A 24,617-nucleotide genomic window follows, 5' to 3' on the forward strand; every position below is an offset into this window, starting at 1 on the left:
GCAATTTTAACACAATTTGCTTTTTGTCTTCTAAATTCCTGTCCCCTGACGCTAATTACACTTCTTTAATCTCCTTATTAGGAAAGTTAGGTTTCATTGAAGGAATACAATAGTGTTTAGATTGCATAAGTTGCAAATCCACAGGTTTTCCAAATACAATAGCCTTATTGTTCTCCATGTCCAGCTTCATTTGTGCTATCTTCATCGATGGCCTGCTCAACAGTAATGGTATTTGACCAGACATTATGTCCGTACTGCTGAAATGATTGACTCCAGCTATCTTACAGGGAATCAGTACACTTTTTAAAGATCTTAGTGAATTATCATCTCCAAATCTAAAGCTGGCGGAACTCTCAAATTCCCTAACCTTATTCTGGTCCTCGTCATTTAAGGAGCCCAGGTAGCATTTAACCAGTCTATTCCACAGACTGTAGACGCGCATCCGCTATCTAGCGCCGCACAGTTGAAGGACTCTGCAACCAGGACTTTCATCACCAGGCTGAGACTTCTTGTAACTAATACAATGCCCTCACTTTGGTCAATATTTCCATCTTCTTCTTCTGAGTCTCCTGCCTCACGTTTAACTTCAAACACATTCTATCGTTTAGGATAGTTCATTGCATAATGGTATTTTGAATTGCAAATAAAACACAGGTTGACCGCACCCTGGACATTTCTGGGGTTCATCCTTTTGTTGTAATTCCCCAGTTCTTTTCTCCTTCCATAACTGTCAAAGGTGTTTCTGTCCTCATTGTTTCTAGTTATAAACCTCCTTTCATACTGATGCCTGTGTCCTGTTTCTAAATGATCTCGCATTCCTGTTAACATTGTATCCTCCATTTTTTGTCTTATCGCCGAATGACCCATTTGCTGCCAGAAAGGAAAGTTTTGAGGATTTTTCTTTAAAAGAGCTTCCGAAATCTGTTCTAGCAGTGTCTGTCTATCTGCAAATTTAACCCCCGTCAAAACTAGAAGTCTGTCCATATTCGATACCTTGGCACAGTCTAGTAACTTAATGTCAGCACTGATTAGGGAATTTCTAGACAGAACTTTTGCAATCTTGCATATAGTCTACTGAATTCCATTATGTAATCTTCTATGGATCTATCCTCCAACTTTCTAAATTTGTCAAAATCTGACCACGCTTCATAAGCAATTAAGTCATCCTTCTGATAGATCTTATCCATAAAATTTAATAATGTTTCCAAAGCTTCATCCGTGTTCAAATGCTCAGGCTCCAACTCCAAAACTACTTTGCATCTTATTTTGCTTTTGTATGGTAACTAAAGTGCCACGGCCATTCCTTGTTTTCCCTTTGGCAAGGATGTAACCCGTGTCCACATAGTTACTTCATTCTTCCATTGCTCATAGGGTTCACTTTCAGAAAACATCAGTGGGTAATCAAATCCCAAAACTCGACATTTTGATTCAACCAAAGTTAATCCAAACCACTCTTCTCAAGGTTAACTCCAAATACAGTCTATGTCTGAAGAAAGCTTAGTTTCCAATCTTTTACTTACAAGCAGGAACCATCCTCTGCTACCACTGATATGCCACTTGAAATAAAGATAAAGACTAAGACTGGCTTCTTCCAACAGAGTTTTATTTTTGGTCCATAAAACTCTACAGAGAACTTGTCTCACCTAATTTCTCTTTTACTCTCTGGAGCAACCAATTAAACTAAACTCAAGAAAATGAGGGACAAATTAAAAGAGCAGCCCCTTAAGGAGATACTGCAAAAAGAAAAACTAACCTCCCATTCAAATGGGTACTTAGCTAGTTAACTGATAATTACCAATTGAACTTCTTGTGAGTTAACTTTCCTTTCCCATCTCATGGGATACATGGAGTGTGGCAGGTTGGATTCAAAATTGGCTCAGTGACAGGAAACAAAGGGTAATGGTTGATGGATGTTTTTGGAATGGAAAACAGTTTCCAGTAGTGTTCCACAGGGCTCAGTGTTGGGGCCCTTGCTTTTTGTTGTATATATTAATGATTTAGACTTAAATGTGGGAGGCATGATTGGGAAATTTGCAGATGACACAAAAGGTTGCTGTGTAGTTGATAGTGAAGAGGATAGCTGTCGACTCCAGAATGATATCAATGGTTTGGTTTAGTGGGCAGAGAAGTGGCAAGTGGAATTCAATCTGGAAAAGTGTAAGGTAATGCATATGGGGCGGGCAAACAAAGCAAGGGAATACTCAATAAATGGGAAGTTATTGGGAGGGGTTGAGGAAGTGAGACACTTTGGAGTGCATGCCCACAGGTCCTTGAAGGTGGCGAGATAGGTTGACAAGTTGGTCAAAAAAGCATATGGAATGCTTTCCTTTATTGGGTGAGGTATTGAATACAAAAGCAGGGATGTAATGATGGAACTGTATAAAACACTGCTTAGGCCACAGTTGGAATTTTCTGTAAAGTTCTGGACACCACATTACAGGAAGGAGAGTGCTTTGGAGAGTGCAGAGGAGATTTACAAGAATGTTGCCAGGGTTTGAAAATTGCAGCTATGAAGAGAGATTGGATAGGCTAGGAGATAAAAACAAAAAACTACTGCGGATGCTGGAAATCCAGTTCTGTTGAAGTGTCGTGAGGACTCAAAACGCCGACTTTTTTCTTCTCCACCGATGCTGCCAGACCTGCTGAGTTTTTCCAGGTAATTCTGTTTTTGTTTTGGATAGGCTAGGGTTGTTTTCCTTAAAACAGAGGGTGAGCTAATTGAGGTGTACAAAATTATGAGGGGCCTAGATAGGGTACACAGGAAAGACTTGTTTCCCCTAGCTGAGGGGTAAATTACCAGGGGGCATATTTTTAAGGTGATTGGTAGAAGGATTAGAGTGTACATGAGGAAAAGCATTTTCACCCAGAGGGTGGTGGGCATCTGGAATTCACTGCCTAAGTTGGTGCTTGAGGTTGAAACGCTCAACTCTGAAGTGTTGTAACCTGCAAGGCTATGGATTAGTTGTTGGGAAGTGGAATTAAAATGAGCGGCTAGTTTTCTTTTGGCTGGCACAGACATGATGGGCTGAATGACCTCTTACTGCACCGTAACTTTTCTATGGTTCTATTTCCTGCATTACAACAGTGACTATACACATAAAAAATACTCCTGTAGGAGTTCCAAAGAGGAGTCATATTGGACAATGAAAGACCAGCTGAGTTTCCAGGACTTTCTGTTTTTATTGAAAAAGTACTTTTCTGGACGTGAAGTGCTTAGGGACATCGTGAGGCACTATATAAATGCAAGCCTTTCTTTTAGTATTGGAAAAAGAATGTCAACACAAATAAGCATTACTTCCTCCATAAGTTGCCTATTTGATTATTGTTGGCTTTTGGAGATCGGGGGTGAAGGAGGGAAAAAAAGTGCATTCTCCATTACTCATTCTCTTGCAGCTGGTATCCCCCACCACTGCCCTGCCCTGCCCCCCTCCCCAACCATCCATTACCTGGACCCCACATGTGGGGAACCAGGTGTAGTTAAGTTTGCAGGAATAAAAAAATTTAAGCAATCTCTGCAGCGACTGAAGTAGCTCAAGATTGTGCATTCAGCAACAGCAAAATCATTTATGTCCAGGGCTTGCAAAGAAATGAATGACACTGTTTGCTGCCCAAGATTTCCTCAGCATCCTCTGGACCACTGGAGATCAGAGGCTTCTTACATGATAACACACTGAGGAATAAAAAGCAATGATATGCTTTCTCCCTGTGGGAACTCCATTAGTTAAAAGTGCCCTCTCGCAATGGCTATGTTAATTGAGGCAGTTGAGCTGCACAGATGGGTTTGTTCAAGATTGAATTGATATAGCAGTCATATAAATAGCAATAGGAGTCAATTGATATAGAAGTCATATCAATGCTCTCATTTCAATCACTTACGCCTCCAACAGAAATCTTCATGCAGATTTGAAAGATATTATTGAACCTTAAATTTTTTTCACTATTGATTCAAATTGTAAACAATCTAAAATTGAGACATTTAGATATAAAAGCCTTTTCAATTTCAACAATTTCAACGATTACAAAGTGAATTTTAGAAATGGGTTTAATGTTATTCTATGCAGGCAAATATCTCCAAACTCTAGAACATTTTGAAGCTCAGCAAACATCTGCACAGAAAACAGGCAAGTTAATGTTCCATAAATCCATTATCAACATTGGCTCATTACCTATCTTCTCTGTCCTGCTGCCCTCATAGTCTAACTTCGTTGCCATGACCTCGAACAGGGTTTTAAGAATGCTTCGCAGGTCACTTGCATAGTTAGTTTGGAGCTGATCAGCAACACCTATGATGTTGAGAGAGAGATTTTTAAAAAAGTTACAGCATATGTAATTTCCTGCTCATGGACTTGTTGTAAAATAAGGAGCCATTGGATCTCAATGCACCACCTGCAGTCAGTCAGTCATGAACTGGTGAGCAAACATGGGGGGAGAAAGGTCTCATCTCACTTCCCCACCATATCCCACAAGTGTAAGTTATCTATTCATTTGCATTTTTCTACTTATGACATTTGTCAATGATGCTATCAATACAATGGCCTGGATCTTGTGGTCAGTGATGCAGCTACCCCCAGCATACTCCCACCACCCTCACCCCCACATCCCCCCTACACCGACCTCTCCCCTTCCAAGCCCCCCCTCACACCCCATCTACACCATCCCTCCCACCCCACTCTGTGCCTGCTAGGAGCAGCCCTTTAAAAAAAGGAACATAAAAAGTGATAAAAGTTCTGGGCAATCAGCCCAAGTTCCTGACTGACAGATCCCAGTGGAACCATCAGCATGCACTCCTCTGGAGCCCATTCATGTGCACAGCAACTTCTGGATGTGAGCGTAAGCGGGCTCCCCAGAAGTGCTGCTGCAGCCTTCAATAGCAGAAAATTTCTCAGCGTTCACTGCTACAGGGACCCCATGATCTGGGCCATTGAATCCATCATGACAGTCCTTTTATTTCAAATGCTTTTCTTTTGTTAAAAAAAAAAGGGGAAGTGGTGTTGAGATCCAATTTACAACATTGTTTATGATCCACGAACTCGCCAATACATTACCAAGTCAATGAAATAGCGGAACTTAAATTCACTTATCCAAAGCTAAACAACATCTTGCATTTAAATTCCATCATTAATATAGAAAATAATGGCTAAGGCACACGGGAACAAGAAAAGTGAGAGCAATTATGTTTCTTTGGGAAAAAGTAAAGTATCAATCTGAACTTGAGGCATCACGTACTTATAAAATTGCTACAGGGCTGAGGTAGAGATTGAATCATCAAATCCTATGATGGTCAGAGAGCTGATTCTTTCAGTAAATGCATTTGCCAAAATATGACTTTCTCCCCCACCCCCCCCCTGCCATCAGTCAGTTATCATACACGAACCACTCAATATCCTTAGGTGCATCCAAACTAAGGTTTTGTTTAATTCTTTCACTGGATGTGCGCATCACTGGCTGGACCAGCTTTTGTTGACCATCCTCATTTGCCCTTGAGAAGGTGGTGGTGAGCCACCTTCTTAACCGCTGCAGTCCATGTGGTGTAGGTACACCCACAGTGCTGTTTAGGGAGGAGTTCCAGGATTTTGACCCAGTGACAGCGAAGGAATGGTGATATACTTCCAAGTCAGGATGGTTTGGCTTGGAGGGGAACTTGCAGGTGGTGGTGTTCCCATGTATCTGCTATCCTTGCCCTTCTAGGTCATGAGGTTGTGGGTTTTGAAGGTGCTTTTGAAGGCGTCTTTGGTAAGTTGCTACACAGCAATGCACACGACTGCCACTTCCACCAGTGGTGGAGGGAATGAATGTTTAAAGTGGTGGATGAGGTGCCAATCAAGTGGGCTGCTTTATCCTGGATGGTGTCAAGCTCCTTGAGCATTGTTGGAAGCAAGTGGAGAGTATGTCAACACACTCCTGACTTGCACCTTGTAGATGGTGGACAGGCTTTGGGGAGTCAGGAGGTGAATTACTTGCTGCAGAAATTCCAGCCTCTGACCTGCTCTTGTAGCCACAGTATTTATATGGCTGGTCCAATTATATTTCTGGTCAATGGTGACCTCCAAGATTTTGATGGTGGGGGTTTCAGCAGTATTAATACTGTTAAACGTCAAGGGGAGATAAATACATTCTCTTATAGGAGATGGCTTATTGCCTGGCACAAATGTTGCTTCCGACTCATCAGCCCAAGCCTGATTATTGTTCATGACTTGCTGCATGTGGACAGGGACTCCTTCAGTATCTGAAGAGGCTTGAAAGGTCCTGAACACACTAATCATCAGTGAACATCTCCACTGCTGACCATTTTAATGGAGGGAAGGTCATTGACGAAGCAGCTGAAGATGGTTGGGCCTCGGACACAACCCTGAGGAACTCCTGCAGTGATGCCCTGAGATTGAGATGACTGGCCACCAACAACCACAACCATCTTCCTTTGTGCTAGGTATGACTCCAATCACTGGGGAGATCCACCACCTGTCTCTCCCCACTCCGCTGTGCCCCCCACCACGACCCACAATTCTCTTCGAATTCAATTTTGCTAGGGCTCCTTGATGCCACACTCAGTCAAATGCTGCCTTGAAGTCAAGCGCAGTCACTCTCACCTCACCTCTGGAGTTCAGCTCTTTTGTCCATGTTTGAACCCAGTCTGCACTGAGTTCTGGAACAGAGTGCTGGTGGAACCCAAACTGAGAATCAGTGAGCAATTTATTGCTTTGTAAGTGCTACTTAATAGTGATGTCAATGACACCTTCTATCACTTTGCTGATGATAGAGGAGGCTGATGGGCAGCCATTTGCTGGATTGGATTTCACCTGCTATTTGTGGACAAGACAGATGCAGGCAATTCTCCACATTGTCCGGCAAATATAAAAGGTGATGTTAGCTGACTTCCACACATTTCCATTCTCACTCAAAACAAAAGACAGGCAGCAATGGTTCGATAAGGTGTGCAGCTGCAACCCAGAAGGTGTGCACAAGTTTCTCATTTAAGAAAATGAAAGTATGGCTGTGCAAAGGTACATTTAAAGGAGCAGGCCACATAAAAACATTAGAGGGAACTTTGGGCAGATCTAAGTTTCCAAAACAGATTACAGAAGTTACAAAAAAAGATAACTCACATCAGGCAGCACCATAGGCACATTGTGTCTTTTCATTATTCATTCATGGGATCTGAGCATGGCCCATCCCTAAATGCCTTGAGAAGGTGGTGGTGAGCTGCCTTCTTGAACTGTTGCAGTCCATGTGGTGTAGGTACACCCACAGTGCTGTTAGGGAGGGAGTTCCAGGCTTTTGACCCAGCAACAGTGAAGGAACGGTGATATATTTCCAAGTTAGGGTGGTGAGTGGCTTGGAGGAGAACTTGCAGGTGGTGGTGTTTCCATGTATCTGCTGCCCTTGCCTTCCTAAATGGTAGCGGTTGTTGGTTCAGAAGGTGCTGTTGAAGGAGCCATTGAGAGTTCCTGTAGTGCATCTTGTAGATAGTACACACTGCTGCTACTGTGTCAGTGGTGGAGGGAGTGAAAGTTTGTGAATGGGATGCCAATCAAGCAGGTTGCTTTGCCCTGATGGCGTCAAGCGTCTTGAGTGTTGTTGGAACTGCACCCATCCAGGCAATTACAAAACACTCCTGACTTGTGCCTTGTAGATGGTGGACAGGTTTGGGGAGTCAGGAGGCAAGTTACTCGCCACAAGGTTCCAAGCCTCTGACCTCCTCTTGTAGCCACAGTATTTATATGGTTAGTCCAGTTCAGTTTCTTGTCAATGGTAATGCCCAGGATGTTGATAGTGGGGGATTCAGCGATGGTAATGCCATTAAACATCAAGGAGCGATGGTTAGATTCTCTCTTGTTGGAGATGGTCATTGACTAGCACTTGTGTGGTGCAAATGTTACTTGCCACTTGTTCGTCCAAGCCTGGAGAGTGTCCAGGTCCTGCTGCATTTGGGCATGGACTGCTTCAATATCTGAGGAGTCACAAATGGTGCTGAACATTGTGCAATCATCAGTAAACATCCCCACTTCTGACCTTATGGTGGAAGGAAGGTCATTGATGAAGCAGCTGAAGGTGGTTGGGCCTAGGACACTACCCTGAGGAACTCCTGCAGTGATATCCTGGAACTGAGATAATTTGCCTCCAACAACCACAACCATCTTCCTTTGTGCTAGGTATGACCCCAAGTAGCAGAGAGTTTTACCCTGATTCTCAGTGACCCCAGTTTTGCTGGGGCTCCTTGATGCCACACTCGGTCAAATGCTGCTTTGATGTCAAAGGCAGTCATTCTCACCTCACCTCGGGAGTTCAGCTTTTTTGTCCATGTTTGAACCAAAGCTATAATGAGGTCAGGAGCTGAGTGACCCCCGCGAAACCCAAACTGGTGTCAATGAGAAGGTTATTGCGAAGCAAGTACCACTTGATAGCACTGTTGATGACCACTTCCACCACTTTATACGGATGATCAAGAACATGTACCATGTTGTTCTTTCACACAATGCTATCCTTGTTCTGCTTTAATCACATTCTGCTTTATTACGCCATTATTAGCACCTTTTTAGCACTAACCATAACAATCCCTTTGTCCTTTAGTTCATGACATATTTGTCAATCCCTCCTTTGTCCCCACCTATCCTTGGCCTTCAATCCAGCTCCACCTGCCCCACCCCCCTGAACAGTATAAATTTCATCACATTTCCACTTCTCTTCAGATCTGATGAGAGGTCATATGGACTCGAAACGTTAATTTTGTTTTTCTCTCTCCACAGATGCTGTCAGACCTGCTGACTTTTTCCAGCATTTTCTGTTTTTGATTCAGGTTTCCAGCATCCGCAGTATTTTGCTTCTATCATTCCAGGTATTAGTCTGGTAAACCTTCTCTGAACTGCTTCCAACGCATTTACATCCTTCCTTAAATAAGGTGGCTAATACTGTACACAGTACCCTAGATGCAGTCTCACCAATGCTCTGTACAACTGAAGCATAACCTCCTTACTTTTGTATTCAATTCCACTCTCAATAAATGATAACATTCTATTAGCTTTCCTAATTACTTGCTGTACTTGCATACTTTTGTGATTCATGCACTAGGACACCCAGATCCCTCTGCACCCTCAGAGCTCTGCAATCTCTCACCATTTAGACAGTATGCTTCTCTTTTATTCTTCCTGCCAAAATGGACAGTTTCACATTTTCCCACATTAAACTCCATCTGCCAGATCTTTGCCCACTCACTTAATTTACCTATATCTGTTTGTAACCTCCTTATGTCCTCTTTACAACTTACTTTCCTACCTATCTTTGTGTCATCAGTAAATTTGGCAACCATCCCTTCATCCAAGTCATTTATATAAATTGTAAACAGTTGAGGTCCCAGCGCTGATCCCTGTGGCAGGCCACTCGTTATATCTTGCCAACCTGAAAAAGACCTATTTATGCCTACTCTCTACTTCCTGTTAGCCAGCCAATCTTCTATCCATGCCAATATGTTATCCCCTATACCATGAGCTTTTATTTTATGCAATAACCTTTAATGTGGCACTGTATCAAATGCCTTCTGGAAATTTAAGTACAGTACATCCACTGGTTCCCCTTTATCCACAGCATATGTTACTTCCTCAAAGAACACCATCAAGTTGGTTAAATACTATTTCCCTTTCACAAAACCATGTTGACTCTGCCTGATGACTTTGAGCTTATCCAAGTGCCCTGCTAATAATGGCTTCTAACATTTTCCCTATGACAGATGTTAAGCTAACTGGCCTGTAGTTTCCTGCTTTCTGTCTCCCGTCTTTTTTGAATAATGGGGTTACATTTGCTATCTTCCAATCTAATGGCACCTTCCCCGAATCTAGGAAGTTTTGGAAAATTAAAACCAATGCATCAACTATCTCATTAGATACTTCCTTTAAGACCCTAGGATGAGGTCCATCAGGGCCTGGGCTCTTGTCAGCTCACAGCTCCAACAATTTACTCAGTACCACTTCTCTGGTGACTAATTTTCTGGACTTCCTTCCCCACTTCCATTTCCTGGTTTATAGCTGCTTCTGGGATGTTACTTGCATCCTCTATAGTGAAAACTGATGCAAAATACCTGTTCAATTCATCTTCCATCTCCTTGTTTTCCATTATCAATTCTCCAGACTCATTTTCTATAGGACCAATGGTCACTTTGTTAACTCTTTTTAAAATATTTATAGAAACTCTTAATGTCTGTTTTTACATTTCTGGCTAACTTTCTCTCATGCTCTAATTTTTCTCTCCTCATTAGTCTTTTCGTCATTCTTTGCTGTTCCTTATATTCTGCCCAACCTTCTGGCCTTCCACCTATCTTTACACAATTATATGCTTTTACTTTAAGTTTGATACTATCTTTAACCTTTCTAGTCAACCGCAGATGGTGTGTCCATCCCTTGGACTTCTTCTTATTCGTTGGAATATATTTATTCCGTATATTCTGAAATATCTCCTTAAATATTAGCATCTCTATTGACCTATCCCTTAACCTAATTCGTCAATTCACTTTAGCCAGCTCAGCTTTCATGCCCTCATAACTGCCATTATTTAAGTTTAAAAACTTAATCTGAGACCCACTCCTCTCTCTCTCCCTCAAATTGAATGTAAAATTCAGTCATATTATGGTCGCTGCTACCTAGGGGCACCTTCACTTTCAGGCCATTAATTACTCTGATCTCATTGCACAATACCAGGTCTAGTATAGCCTGCTCTCTGGTTGGTTCCAGAACATGCTGTTCCAAGGAACTATCCTGAAAACATTCAATGTACTCCTCATCTTTGTCCAGAAGAAATTTCTTCATGGAAAGGGATTGTGAATCTTTGGAATTCTCTACCAGAGTGCTGCGGATGCTCAATGAGTATATTGAAGACAAAGGTCAAAAGTTTTTTTGAACACTAAGGGAATCAAGGGTTTTGCGGATATGGTAAGAAAGTGGTATTAAAGTAGATCAACTATGATCCTGTTGAATGCCGGTACAGAGTTGAAGGGCCGAATCATCTATTTCTGCTCCTGTTTCTTATTTACGTTTGAGATAATGTTTTGACTAAAAAACACATACGTCAACATTTGCAAGGGATTCTTCGCACACATGTTCAGAAACCACTGCTCTAACCAGTAGTTCTGAAACATAGCAGTACCGCAAGTATGAAAGCAGGACAGCAAGAACGAAGGCAGACCTCGCCAGTTATAAGAAGAATCAATTATATACATTTCTTCTTGAGGTTACCTTAATAGCCTTGCTAAGTGCTTCGTGTTGGCTGGATATTTTTAGTAACCTATTAGATCCAACTGATGTTGGATCTGCTTAGAAGCAGGAGAGGCCATTTGGCCCTTTGAGCCTGCTCTGCCATTCGATACGTTCATGGCTGGTCTGGTTGTGGTCTCCACTTTTCTGTCTGACCCCATAACCCTTCTCTATCAAAAAACTAACTCAGCCTTGAATAAATTCAATGACCCAGTCTCCACTGCTTTCTGGAGAAGAGAATTCCACATCCTAACGTTCCTCAGAGAAAAAAAAATTCTCCTGATTTCCAGCTTAAAAGGTATTAAAAGCTATTATTCTTAAACTGTGTCCCTTAGTTCTAGTCTCCCCAACAACAGGAAACATACTCCCTGTACCCGCCCTTTCAAGTCTCCGCAGGACCTTATATGTTTCAATAAAATCACTTCTCATTCTTCTAAACTCCAATGGATATAGGCTCAACTTGTTCAGCTTTTCTTCATAAGTCCTTCACCCTACCAACAACTTGTCCATCAAGCTGCATCATGATTTGAGTCCAAACGTCTTAATAATGAGGCAGAGCAGCGGCAGAGAAGGAAAGAAAAAGAAGCAAATCCTGCACTCTGGATCCCTCGACCTCTTGGGACATCCTGCCCTGCCCAAAGATCTGCAGGTCGAGAATTGGCCTGTTCAGTCACCTGAAGACCCTTGGCAAAAATTTACAACCCTGAATTGACGTCATCCTTGAATCGACGGACAGCTAACGACATTGCTGAACATTTATCCATTTCACAAGCCACTTGTTTCTTAGCCCGCTCACATATTAAAATATATTTGAAATTTGACGACAAACTGTTTAGCCAAGCAATTAAATAACATTATTAGAAACACAAGAGATTACAGCACAGAAGGAGGCAAAGCAGGCAATTCTTGTAGGTCAAAACAAATGAGTGCAGATACCTGCAATGCACACGAAAAGTCTGTGAATAAGATCACTGCTGCTATGGAAACGGGCTCGGATCTTTTCTCTCGTGGCAACTTTGGCAGCCAAAAGTGCGAGTTGGATCTCCTCTTGATCTACATCCTCGGAGGTGTAGGAACTTGTAGTCAGACTGCCAACGGGGCTGTAAAAACACAGCATGTGTTAACGCTGGCTGAGTTGAGAAGACCGGATTTTAAAACCAAAAGGCAAATGATCAGAGATAAAAACAAAAAAACGGCAGATGCTGGAAATCCAAAACAAAAACAGAAATACCTGGAAAAACTCAGCAGGTCTGGCAGCATCGGCGGAGAAGAGCGCAGCTGACGTTTCGAGTCCTCATGACCCTTCAACAGAACTTCAGTTCTGTTGAAGGGTCATGAGGACTCGAAACAACAACTTTGCTCTTCTCCGCCGATGCTGCCAGACCTGCTGAGTTTTTCCAGGTATTTCTGTTTTTGTTTAGGCAAATGATCAGCTTGTGTTTACATCAAAGCAAAATGCTAGATACACCGCCTAGTATATCAATTTCCATAAATGTTTCAAACACCAGAGGCGGTGTGATAAAATTAAATCCTTGACCAAAAGATAGGACAGGTAATCAACTTTGAGGAAAAGACTACTTATAAAATTTAAGAGAAGGCACACTTATTCTAAAAGAATATCTGAATCAATTGGAATAACTGGTTTCATTTACCAAGTCCTATTCATTCATTACCCTTTTGCTCACTGGCTCCCAATCCCGCAATGTCATGTTTTAAAAATTCTGAATTGCTTTCAAAATCTTCCATCATCGCTCCTATCCTCATCTCTGTAAACCTTTTAAAACCCTCCAAGGTCACTCAATATGGCCTTTTTGTTTTTTTACACCCCTCAACTACCTCTCGCCCTTCAGACACATCTCAAAAGGACCTCTTTAACCAGCCTTTTGGTTATCTGTCCTACTATCGCCTAATGTGGCTCGGTGTCAAATTTTGTCTGATAACGCTCTTATGATATGCCTTGGGGTGTTTTATTGCACAAAAGGCACCAAATGAATGCAAGTTGTTGTTGTCCTTCATCTAGGGGTATCAGGTGAAGAGGGACCAACAGCTGACATCAGTTAAATTTATCCAGGGGAAGCAGATCAAGCCTTGACCAAATATCTACAATAAATGCCTGCAGCTTGAGGAACTTCAGCTCAGAGTGAACGAGCTAGAGTCCAACCTTCAGACACTGCGATGCATCAGGTTGGGGCAATGTTATCTGGATACTTTGCTTTAGGAGGCAGTCACACCCCTTAGGCTAGGTCCTTCGCATTTGGTCCGTGATCAGGGACAGGAGGGTGTAACTATAAGAGAGACAGGCACGGGGATCCAGAAAGTAACAATGGTGCAGTCTTGGCCCTTGCAAATGTTCAACAGGTTTGATGTTCTTGCAGCTTGTATGGACAAGAGCAGGAACTACAGGATTGATGCGCAAACTAACCACAGCACCGTGGTGCAGGGAGCCATTCAAGTGGGGGAAGTGAAAGGCATGTAGTTGTGGTAGGGAACAGTATAGTAAGGGGAATAGATACTGCTCTGTGTTGCCTGTCTGGTGTTAGGGTTAAGGACATCTCCTCAGGGCTGGAGAGGAACTTACAGCAGGAGGGGGAAGATCCAGTTGTCATGACCACGTAGGTACTAACAGCACAGGCAGGATAAAGGAAGAGGTTCTGCTGAGTGAGTATGAGCAGCCAAGGGCTAAAATAAAAAGCAAAGCTACACAAAGTAATCATATCTGGATTACTACCTGAGCAACAAGCAAATTGACATATGTTAAACAAGGTCAGAGATTTGAACGTGTGGCTCAAAGGTTGGTGTGGGAAAAATGGGTGTCAATTCATGGGGTACTCACACCAGTAGTGGGGAAAGTGGGAGCTGTACCATTGGGACAGCCTGAACCGTGCTAAGACCAGAGTCCTGGCAAATCGTATAACTGGGACTGTAGAAGGGGATTTAAACTAAATAATGTGAGGTGTGGAGGGAAGGGTTCAGTTGATGGGAGATTTGGAAAGTTAAAGAGAAGGACAAGGAAATAGTGCAGGGTAGCAGTACAGGTAATCATAATCAGTGTGAGAGAGGAAAGGGACCCTCTGGTAAGAGTGAACCAGCAAATAAGGTCAGATTATTGAAAAATGGTAAAAAGACAGAGTTAAGGCTCTTTATCGGAATGCATGCAGCATTCATAAAAAGATGGAAAAACTGATTGCACAAGTAGAAGTTAATGAGTATGATATGGTAGCCTTTACAGAGGCATGTAGTGGCATTTCAGAAGGACAGGAAGAAAGCAAAAGGAGGTGGGTAGGCTTTGTTAAGAAAAGAATGAGATCAGTACAGTAGCGAGAAACAATCATTGTTTGGAGCATCAAAATGTAGAATCAGTTTGGGTGGAGATAAGAAATAGCAAATGAAAGAAGTCGCTGGTGGGAGTGGTTTATAGGCCTTCTAACTGTAGCTACATTGTAGGATAGAGTATAAGTCAAGAAATAATGGGACTTGTAAGAAAGGTACTGCAATAATTGTGGGTGATTTTAATTTTCATATAATTGGACAAATCAAATTGGCCAAGGTAACCCTTAGGATGTATTCATAAAGTGTATTCTGTACAGTGTCTTAGAACAATTTGTCCTGAAACCAAGCAGGGAACAGGCTACTTTAGGCCTGGTAACATGTAATTAATTACCTTACAGTAAAGGATCATCTTGATAGGATGATCAGAACATGGGAGAATTTCACGTAGAGTTTGAGGGCGAGCAATGTGGGTCTGAAACTAGTGTCTTAAATTTAAATAAAGGCAATTAGAAGGGTCTGAAGACAGAATTGGCTAAGTGGAATGGGAAAATGGGTTAAAAGGTAAGATGGCAGAGCAGCAGTGGCAGACATTTAAGGCGATATTTCATAAACTCTCAACAACAATATATCCCATTGGGAAAAGAAAGACTATGAGATGGATGTAACATCTATGGCTAACTAAGGACGTTAAGGATGGTACAAAATTGAAAGAAAAGGCGTACAATGCTGCAAAGATAATGGTAGCCTGTAAGATTGGGAAAATTTTAGAAACCAGCAAAGGATAACTTTAAAAAAAAGAAATTGGAGTATGAGACAAAACTAGCAAGAAATATAAAACAGACAGTAACAGTTTCTACAAGTATTTTAAAAGGATAAAAATGAATAGCTGAAGTGAGTGTTGGTCCCTCTGAGGATGAGGCTGGGGAATTAATAATGGAAACAAGAAAATAGCTATAGACATTGACTTTTGTATCTGTCTTCACAACAGAAGACACAAAAAGCATCCAAGAATAGAAGAAACGCAGGGGGCAAAAGGGTGAGAGGAACATAGAATGATGACTATCACTTGAGAAAATCAATGGGAATACTAATGGGACTTGAGGCTGACAAGTCCCCTGGACATGACAAACTACATCCGAGGGTCTTAAAGGAAGTGGCTGCAGAGATAGAGAATACATTGAGTGTAATCTTCCAAATTCCCCTAGGTTCTGGAAAGGTCCCAGCAGATTGGAAAAGCACAAATGTAACACCACCATTGAAGAGAGGAGGGAGACAGAAAGCAGAAAATGAAAGGCCAGTTTGTCTAACATCTGTCAATGGGAAAATGTTAGAATCCATTATTAAGTAGATAGTAACAGGCCATTTAGAAAATCATATACAACCAGGCAGTCAATATGGTTTTGTGAAAGGGAAATCATGTTTGACAAATTTATTTTTATTAAGAGTTCTTTGAGGATGTAATAAGCAGGGTGGATAAGGGGAACCTGTAGATGTAGTGTATTTGGATTTCCATTAGGTATTTGATCAGATGCCACATAAAAGATTATTGCACAAGATAGAGCTCATACTGTTGGGGGCGATATATTAGCCTGGATAGAGAATTGGCTAACTAGCAGGAAAGACGGAGTCGGGATAAATGAATCATTTTCAAGTTGGCGAACTGTAACAGATGGAGCATAACGTGGGTAGATGTGAACTGGTCCACTTTGACAGGTAGAATAGAAAAGCAGTATATTATTTAAATGGAGAAAGATTGCAGAACTCGGTAGGACAGAGGCATCTAGGTGCCCTGATACATGAACCACAAAAAGTATTTATGCAGGTATAGCAAGTGATTAGGAGGGCAAATGGAATGTTGGTGTTTATTGCAAGAGGAATGGAATATAAAAGTAGGAAAGTTTTACTCCAGCTGTACAGGGCCTTGGTGAGACCACATGTGGAGTACTGTGCAGTTTTGGTCCCTTTATTTAAAAAGGATGAAATTGCTTTAGAAGCAGTTCAGAGAAGGTTCACTGGACTCATTCCTGGGATGTAGAGCTTATCTTACGTAGAAATGTTGAACAGGTTAGGCCTATACCCATTGGGGTTTAGAAGAATGAGAGGTGATCTTATTGAAACATATTAGATCCCGAGGACACTTGATAAGACGGATACCCAGAGCATGTTTCCGCTTGTGGGGTGGGGGGTTGGGGGGGGGGGACAGAAAGAGAGAGAGAGGGGACGAGAGGGGTGACAGAGACTAAAACTAAGGGGCTAAGTTTAAAAATAAGAAATCTCCTTTTAAGACAGGGTTGAGGAGAAACTTTTCCTCCCATGAGGTTATTGGTGTCTGGAATTCTCTTCCCCAGAAATTAGTGGAGGCTGGGTCTTTGAATTTATTCAAGATAGAGTTAGACATATTTTCGTTAGGCAGAGGAGTCAAGGGGTATGGGGTGAGGAAGCCAAAGCACTGACTTGAATCAGCCTATTCTTAGCATAGATAGTTAAAAGCATCAGTATAATATTTAAATGTTACTGTTGAAAAGGATGATTGATGAGGCAGCGCAAATCTTTCCTTTTTCTTTCCATGCTTTAGTAGGTCAGGACACCAATCCCCAGCAATCACATCCCTCACCTTGGTCAGCACAAAAAGAATTTGGGAGCAACAATAATGAAGTTCAAGTGTAATTAAATATTAAAACTATTGTACCTACTTTTTGGGGTAATCTACCAAGAAAGGCTAACGCTTTATTTAAAATGTATTTAGGTCTCAAGAGTTAAGTTAGAGGGAATGAGCTTTTGTGGGAAAGAGACTTTTGGTGGGGAGGGGGAGCAGAGGAGGGAGGACTATAACTTTTTATAAAAATGGTGAATAATTTATGGAAAGTGATCACAATTCTTCAGTCTGCAACTGCCTCTGCTGTTGAGAAAGCAGATGGCTTATTCCCAGAGGTTTACCAATGCCTTTTCTAACCGACCACTAGGAGGCCTGAGTTATCATCTAGGCCTCCCATCCATGCTGAATGGCCTATAATCACTCATGAAGTAAGTTCAAAGAATGGCCATGTAGCATGGCTGTCAACACCTGTGAACTGTACTTGGTATTAAATCAATGGCATTCAGGGAGAGGATTTAATGAAAAGGAACAAAAAAAAAACTGACCAACAGATTGAATTTTAGATTGCCTTATACTCCTTTAAATCAATGTTTTACTATTATGTGACATCATTCATCCTCAAGATCTCTCGAGCCAATTTGTTTAGTTTAATTTGATTATTCTGATGGGCAGCTGGATCTTGGATGCCCCTTCCTATTTTTCTTGCATATATTCTCAAAATATGGCAACATATTTCTGAACATGAAAAAATTAAGCTAATAATTCAATAAAAAGGCTGTTGCTGCCTGTCCCGAGTGTTGGCTGCTTAAACCATCTGCATTTGTATGCAACACTTCAATTTCTTGCAACTGTCTCAAATCTCTAATTTAGTTTTACCTCCAGAAACTGTCTGAATATGAAAATAATAGTTCAGGATCTTGGAATATTACTTGCCCCAACCTTAGTATGTACTTATTAATGACCGTACATTGACTTAATTGAAGAGTTCATGTAATCATTACACTTCTTTATTGCTCCACTAAAGATATTAATTGTACAACCTGCATCAATAAATTAAATAAAGCACATCTGATACCAATCATTTGTATTGTGGACATGTGTGTAAATGAGTGAATGACGCATAACAGTACAATGCCAACTGACCGCTTCACCACATTTTCTCTGTACACTATAATAGGAAACTAATCCCCAAAGTGCTGTATCAAGATGATTACATTTAGGGATCACATTCATTACACTAATGGAACATAACTCTTTTAGAAGGTCATACGCAGGCTCTGCATTCAGACTTTATCTTTAGCTTGCTGTTTTACTTCCACATTGGATAATTACCACAGATCCAATAATCATGTTTGACTATTCGCATTGTGAAATCACATTTACTCTGACTGGAATCAAATTTCTTTGACTCACAATAAAATGCTTCCATTAAAGGTCCTGTCAAAAATTGCATTAACTAAACTCCTAACCACTGGTTTAATTTTTTATTTCATGTATTATGACAAGTAGCTAAATGTACAAAAAAACCCCTTCAGATCCAGAAAATTGTAGTATGACAAATCACTAGTAATTTTATACTGCAGATTGGACAAGTTTCAATTTTAAAAAATTAAACAATTGGTTGCAGATGTAACGAAGAAATGAAAGCTCAGTGGGACTGAATTCTGGGATGGTAGCGCAGTGAAAAATGCCAGAACACACTATTCCAAAATATTGCAACTTTGCAAATTTATTTCAAAGCTGCACAGGATTTCGCACTTAAAAAGCATGCATAGGTTTAAATAGAAACAATATACAACTGGAGAACATCAAGTAAAAGCAACACTGACAAACCAATTAAGGTACAGAACTATTCATAACTGCATGATGGAAACAATTTCACAAGTTTAAGATAGAAGTTCAATGTTGTGATTACAGTATGTTGTGAAATTGAATTTAATAAATCTGGCAATTTGCAAGTGGCAATGAAAGCTGCCAGACTGTAGTTAAAAATCCAACTCCTGCCACTAATGTGATGCTAGTTACAAATAGGTGGCTGACTCAATCTGAAGTGGCCAAGTAAGCCTGTTTGAAAACTAACTGCTGCTATGAAGGCACTTCATTACTGCCTTCTCAGAGCAACTAGGGGTGGACAATTAAATCTGGCCTTGCAGAGTTGTTCACATCCAGAGGACATATGGTAAAGTTAAAAGACAGCAGCAGAAAAATCACCTGTCATGGGAAGTAGGAAAATGTGTGTTGATTTAGTGGAGAGAATGGGCTGAGGCTGGAATTAAGACGTACAATTAGAGAACAATGGAATGAATTCACCTGGGGCCATTTGACTCATATTACCCAGCACCATCACCCCTTACATACCCCTTAATGTGACTGATTTAAAATTCTTAGAAACAATTACGAAGTGGACATGCTCCAGAACTTGCTGTAGCCCTAGCCAACTACAGCTACAACACTGGCATCCCGGTAATGTAGAAAATTGACCAGGTATGCCCTGCACACAAAATGCACAACAAAGCCATCCCTGCCAATTACTGCCGCATCAGTCTACTCTCACATCAGTAAAGTGATGGAAGGGGTCATCAACAGTGCTATCAAGCGGCACTTGCTTAGTAATAACCCGCTCACTGATGCCCAGTTTGGGTTCTGCCAGGGCCACTCAGCTCCTGACCTCATTTCAGCCTTGGTTCAAACATGGACAAAGGAGCTTAACTCCCAAGGTGAAGTGAGAGTGACTGCCCTTGACATCAAGGCAACATTTGACCAAGTGTGGCATCAAGGAGCCCTAGCAAAAACTGGAGTCAATGGGAGCCAGGGGAGAACTCTTCCCTGGTTGGAGTCATACTTAGCACAAAGGAAGATGGTTGTGGCTGCTGGAGGTAAATCATCTCACTTCTGGACATCACTGTAGGAGTTCCTCAGGGTAGTGTCCTTGGCCCAACCATCTTCAGCTGCTTCATCAATGACCTTCCTTCCATCATAAGGTCAGAAGTGGGGATGCTCACTGATGATTGCACAATGTTCAGTATCATTCATGGCTCCTCAGATCCTGAAGCAGTCCATGTCGAAATGCAGCAAGACTTGGACAATATCCAGGCTTGGGCTGACAAGTGACAAGTAACATTCGCACCACACAAGTGCCAAGCATGACCATCTCCAACAAGAGACAATCTAACCATTGCCCCTTGACATTCAATGGCATTACCATTGCTGAATCCCCCTCTCAACATCCGGGGGGTTTCCATTGACCAGAAACTGAACTGGACTAGCCATGTAAATAGTGTGGCTACAGGAACAGGTCAAAGGCTAGGAATCCGGGAGTGAGTAACTCATCTCCTGTCTCCCCAAAGTCCATCCATCATCTACAAGGCACAAGTCAGGTGTGTGATGGAATACTCTCCACTTGCCTAGATGAGTGCAGCTCCAACAACACACAAGAAGCTTGACACCATCTGGGGCCAAGCAGCCCGCTTGATTGGCACCACATCCACAAACATTCACTCCCTCCACCACAGATGCACAGTGGCAGCTGTGTGTACCATCTATAAGATGCACTGCAGGAATATACCAAGGCTCCTTTAACAGCACCTTCCAAATCCACGGCTGCTACCATCTAGACAGACAAAAGCAGCAGATGCATGGGAGCATCACCACCCAGAAGTTCCCCTTCAAGCCACTCACCATCCCGACTTAGAAATATATCGCCGTTCCTTTACTGTGCTGTGTCCAAATCCTGGAACTCACTCCCAAAAAGCACTGTGGGTGTACCTACATCACATGGACTGCAGAGGTTCGAGAAGGCAGCTCACTGCCACCTTCTCAAGTGCAATTAAGGGTGGGCAATAAATGCTGGCCTAGCCAGCGATGCCCACGTCCCGTGAATGAATTTTAAAAATGCAGCAGCTCAAGACGACCATTGCCTTCTCAAATGCAATTAGGGATAGGCAACAAATGCTGGCCTTGCCGTCAATGCTCACATCCCATGAAAGAATAAAAAATGTTTACTCTGAAGGCCCAACTACAGGCTGTCTCATGTCTTAAGTTAAGTAAAATCACAACAATTCAAAAACTTCTATCATTTGGCAATCCCAGAAGCTATAGATTTTAAAGACTACTTCCCAACCTGCCTTGGTTTTGTTTCGATGCTGAGCAGACTAAATCCAATCACAACCAAGCACTCAGTCATAATACTCCCTCATAGATGAAATGACAGGCAGAGCCCTCACCCCAAGAGCAGGTATTGAGCCATTTCCTGAGTTATTAAGGGGCTGCCAAGTTTGGTGCTCCCCGAATTCCCGTCAGCAAGAAATGATCATAAAAATTCACACTCAACAAAAAATTATTCAGCAGCGTGCAGTGGTATAAATCCTTCCGAACGCATTGTGTGTGAGGTGGGGCGATGGGGCAAAATCAATTTTATTGTCCACCAAAGTTAATAGCATGAGTGAATTTCTGAAAGCTCTATACCAAGAACTGACTGAAAAGCAGAAAGAAAAAGCGGAAATTAGGTTAGGAACTCCAGATTGTTTTGCTACAATTTTTGGGATCAGGTAAGGAATAGAAAAGCCACTTTGGGCACTCGCTGTCCGCATCAAATGTTTTCCGGTCAGCTATACCTCAATCAGATGCAGAATAAAGCTTCCTTATCTGTGCTCCAATGTCATTCAATCTCAACCCTTCTACGCATGTGAAAATATTTCTCCTTTCCTACATATCCCTATAGCCTCTATGATCAAAAGTGCTAATATTAATAGCAATTTGAAATTAATTGTAGGTAGCTAAAAACGCTGTACATCATTAACCATTGGAAACCAGGATAAAAGTCAACTCATCATGGGCAGGGCCTTTACATTACCCCAGAAGTCTGTGCTATATTCAATGCCAAAACGGTGATTGGCATAGCTGGCCTATCATTGCCCCAAGACATCATTTCCCCAAGGATGGCTGTGCAGGATATTGAAAAAAAAAATGCACTGAGGAAATGGTTGTCATTTTACTGGAGGCACAGAAATAACAACATCCTTCTGTTTCTATGTTACATTGAAATTGGAAATAGTCAATATTGACAGGGAGCCCCGAATACGGATAAATGATCCAAAATCTTAGCATAGATTAGCATAACATTTTAATAAAAGGATAGAAGGAAAAGAAGGGCTTGACGTAATATTAATTCTTTTATATCTATTGCCGAGAAGAAATATGAGTGACAATGCCAAAAAGTAGCATACAGTTTTGATCAATGGTCTTAGCTAGCAATGAGCTAAGAGTGAACAAGTTACGTTTTTTTCAATCTCGATTAAAAATGAAAATGAATAAATTATATGGACTTCTTTCTTCCTCTGGAAACAGTTCAGTTGCATGCATAAAATACTATTCTAAAAGAGGTCACTACGGACATATACCAATGGACAAATATTTAAACAGTCTGAAACCTAGGTTCCAAATAAGTTGCCTAGTAAAGCAGCTGACTGTCACATACTCAGGGCTTGTATGGCCAAGAGCGGCAAGATTGGTGCCAATTTAAAATGAATTGTGTGTAGTTATAGGCTATACAGCTTTAACCATTGGGAACCAGACTTTAATTGGATCAAACCAACAATGGTTTCAGACTGATTAGCACAGCCTACACCAAACCAATTTTCACTTGGTGCCATTTCTTTAGCTTGAACAGCACATTCCCTAAACTAGTTTCAGCAAAATAAATTAGACAGGATCAGTCCGCTCTCTCTGTACTGTAGACTAAAGGATTGGCTAAACTTCCAAAATTTATATTCATTGCAAAAAAAGCAGTATTCTTATCTCAGAGGGGGTTTGACTGAAAACATCAAGTGCGAGAAAACCCTTTTGTAAATATAGTTAATGCTAAATCAATTCTAGGAGAGTAAGCAATCTTACTGATCAGTGCCAAGGAGCAACTCAGAAGCTCAACATCAGTATTTAAATAAATTAGGAAATATTCTTCCTCACTTCTCTCAGCCTGTGTCCCTTTATGGAAGAGGCACAGATTAACCCCATTTATTAGATTCCATCTGGGGCAACTTTGCTAATTTCAGCTTCAGATGTCAAAAAAATTGCCCTTTGATACTGCTCAGCATAAAAGGCAAACAAGGAGAGGGCAGGAACAACATTATGACAGACAAATTATGCAACTCAATGTATATTAACAATATCTGGTGGCAAAAATAAGAAAAAGCCACCCAAGCTTTGATTAAAGACTTGGAATAGTCTTTTTTTTTTAAAAACAGCAGCTTGGCATCAATTACATACCTTTATAGATGCGAACACTTGCACGAAAATAACTGAATAAAAAAAGGATTCCTAATCACAGGAATACAGGCATCAGCATGCGAGCTCATCCCTACTGAAGATTCTTCCAGTAGCATCTAATTAAGATGAGAACATAATCACACAGTTCACCTTACTCACAGCTGCAGGTACTTTTTCCTTAAGTCTCATTACCTTGGAGTATAGGTGCTGGAAAGACTACAGGTTGTGACCGAAACACTCTCACAGTCACTGCTGGATATGGAGCTGATGGGAGAATCTTGGATGGGATCTTGAGAACTGAAACCACATTAATGAAAACACAAGGAAAGTAAACTTAGAAAGCAACATTGTACAACTGCAGCAAAACCCAAACCAAAAAAACATATGCAACAAAAATCTCAGCAAAGAAATGAACACAACCTCAAATCGCAAGATGAACAGCATGAGATTGCAAAGAAGGGACTGTATGACTTGTCTGCTGCAGTGGGAAGAAATAGTGCAAAAATCTCTGTTCCAATCTGAGGGAAGGAAAAAACCATTAACTTGAGTGACTGGGCCTGAAATGAGAAGACACATGAACAGAACTGAAGGTTCTGAAGGATAACAGGTTACTTCAACAATGAGTTAGTTTTCTTCAGCTGTCCACAGCAATCCTCAGCTGTCTGCACTTGCAGATGAAACATACTGAAGAAACATTTGGCTGAAAATAGTGTCCTTTAGCAATCCAAAGGTTCGAGCTGATAAATACATACAAAAGTAGTAGGCAGGAAAAGTCAAGCTGGTTCCATCAAGTCTGTTCCACACCACGACGCCCAGAGTTTCAGGATTAAACATTTTCTTCCTCCCAACTTCCTCCACTGGCCACCCCCGACACCTGCCCCCACTGGCCACCCCCGACACCTTAAATGAAGACTTAATCTCCCGGGAGAGGCAAAAGCAGAAAAATACTCCGGGATCAATAAATGGGAAAAATGCTCTGGAAAACTCTGCTGACACCAGAAGCGATCAAAATCAACCTACCTTCTTTATGGTAAAACTGTTACATTTTTAGTGCATACAAAGCAATATAATTAGTCATACCCCAACAATTCCCCTCTGACGCCACAATGATCACTCAAACAGCACATGAAGTGAAACTGGCATGTTAATTATTCACCCAATTATAGGGCCTCACTGCCAGGGAACAAACCTTGGACACTTCTTGTTTGTAAAACTTAAAACTGCACCATGTAGTGAAATGAACATAGGAA

At 41.4% G+C, this 24,617-nt stretch overlaps 1 protein-coding gene across 2 annotated transcripts in view; it reads right to left on the reverse strand.

The window, feature by feature from the left end:
- Nucleotides 1-24,617, reverse strand: part of zfyve28 (zinc finger, FYVE domain containing 28) — a 264,825-nt gene that overhangs the window by 19,103 nt on the left and 221,105 nt on the right. For both annotated transcript variants that reach the window (XM_078560667.1, XM_078560661.1), the window contains exons 9-11: nt 23,560-23,664; nt 12,174-12,337; nt 4,167-4,283 (exon numbers count right to left, since the gene is read on the reverse strand). In XM_078560667.1, coding sequence (XP_078416793.1) covers nt 4,167-4,283; nt 12,174-12,337; nt 23,560-23,664 — 386 coding nt within the window. The remainder of the gene's footprint in view (nt 1-4,166; nt 4,284-12,173; nt 12,338-23,559; nt 23,665-24,617) is intronic.

This window comes from Cetorhinus maximus, chromosome 2 (assembly GCF_964194155.1).
Source record: "Cetorhinus maximus chromosome 2, sCetMax3.hap1.1, whole genome shotgun sequence".
Taxonomy (NCBI): domain Eukaryota; kingdom Metazoa; phylum Chordata; class Chondrichthyes; order Lamniformes; family Cetorhinidae; genus Cetorhinus; species Cetorhinus maximus.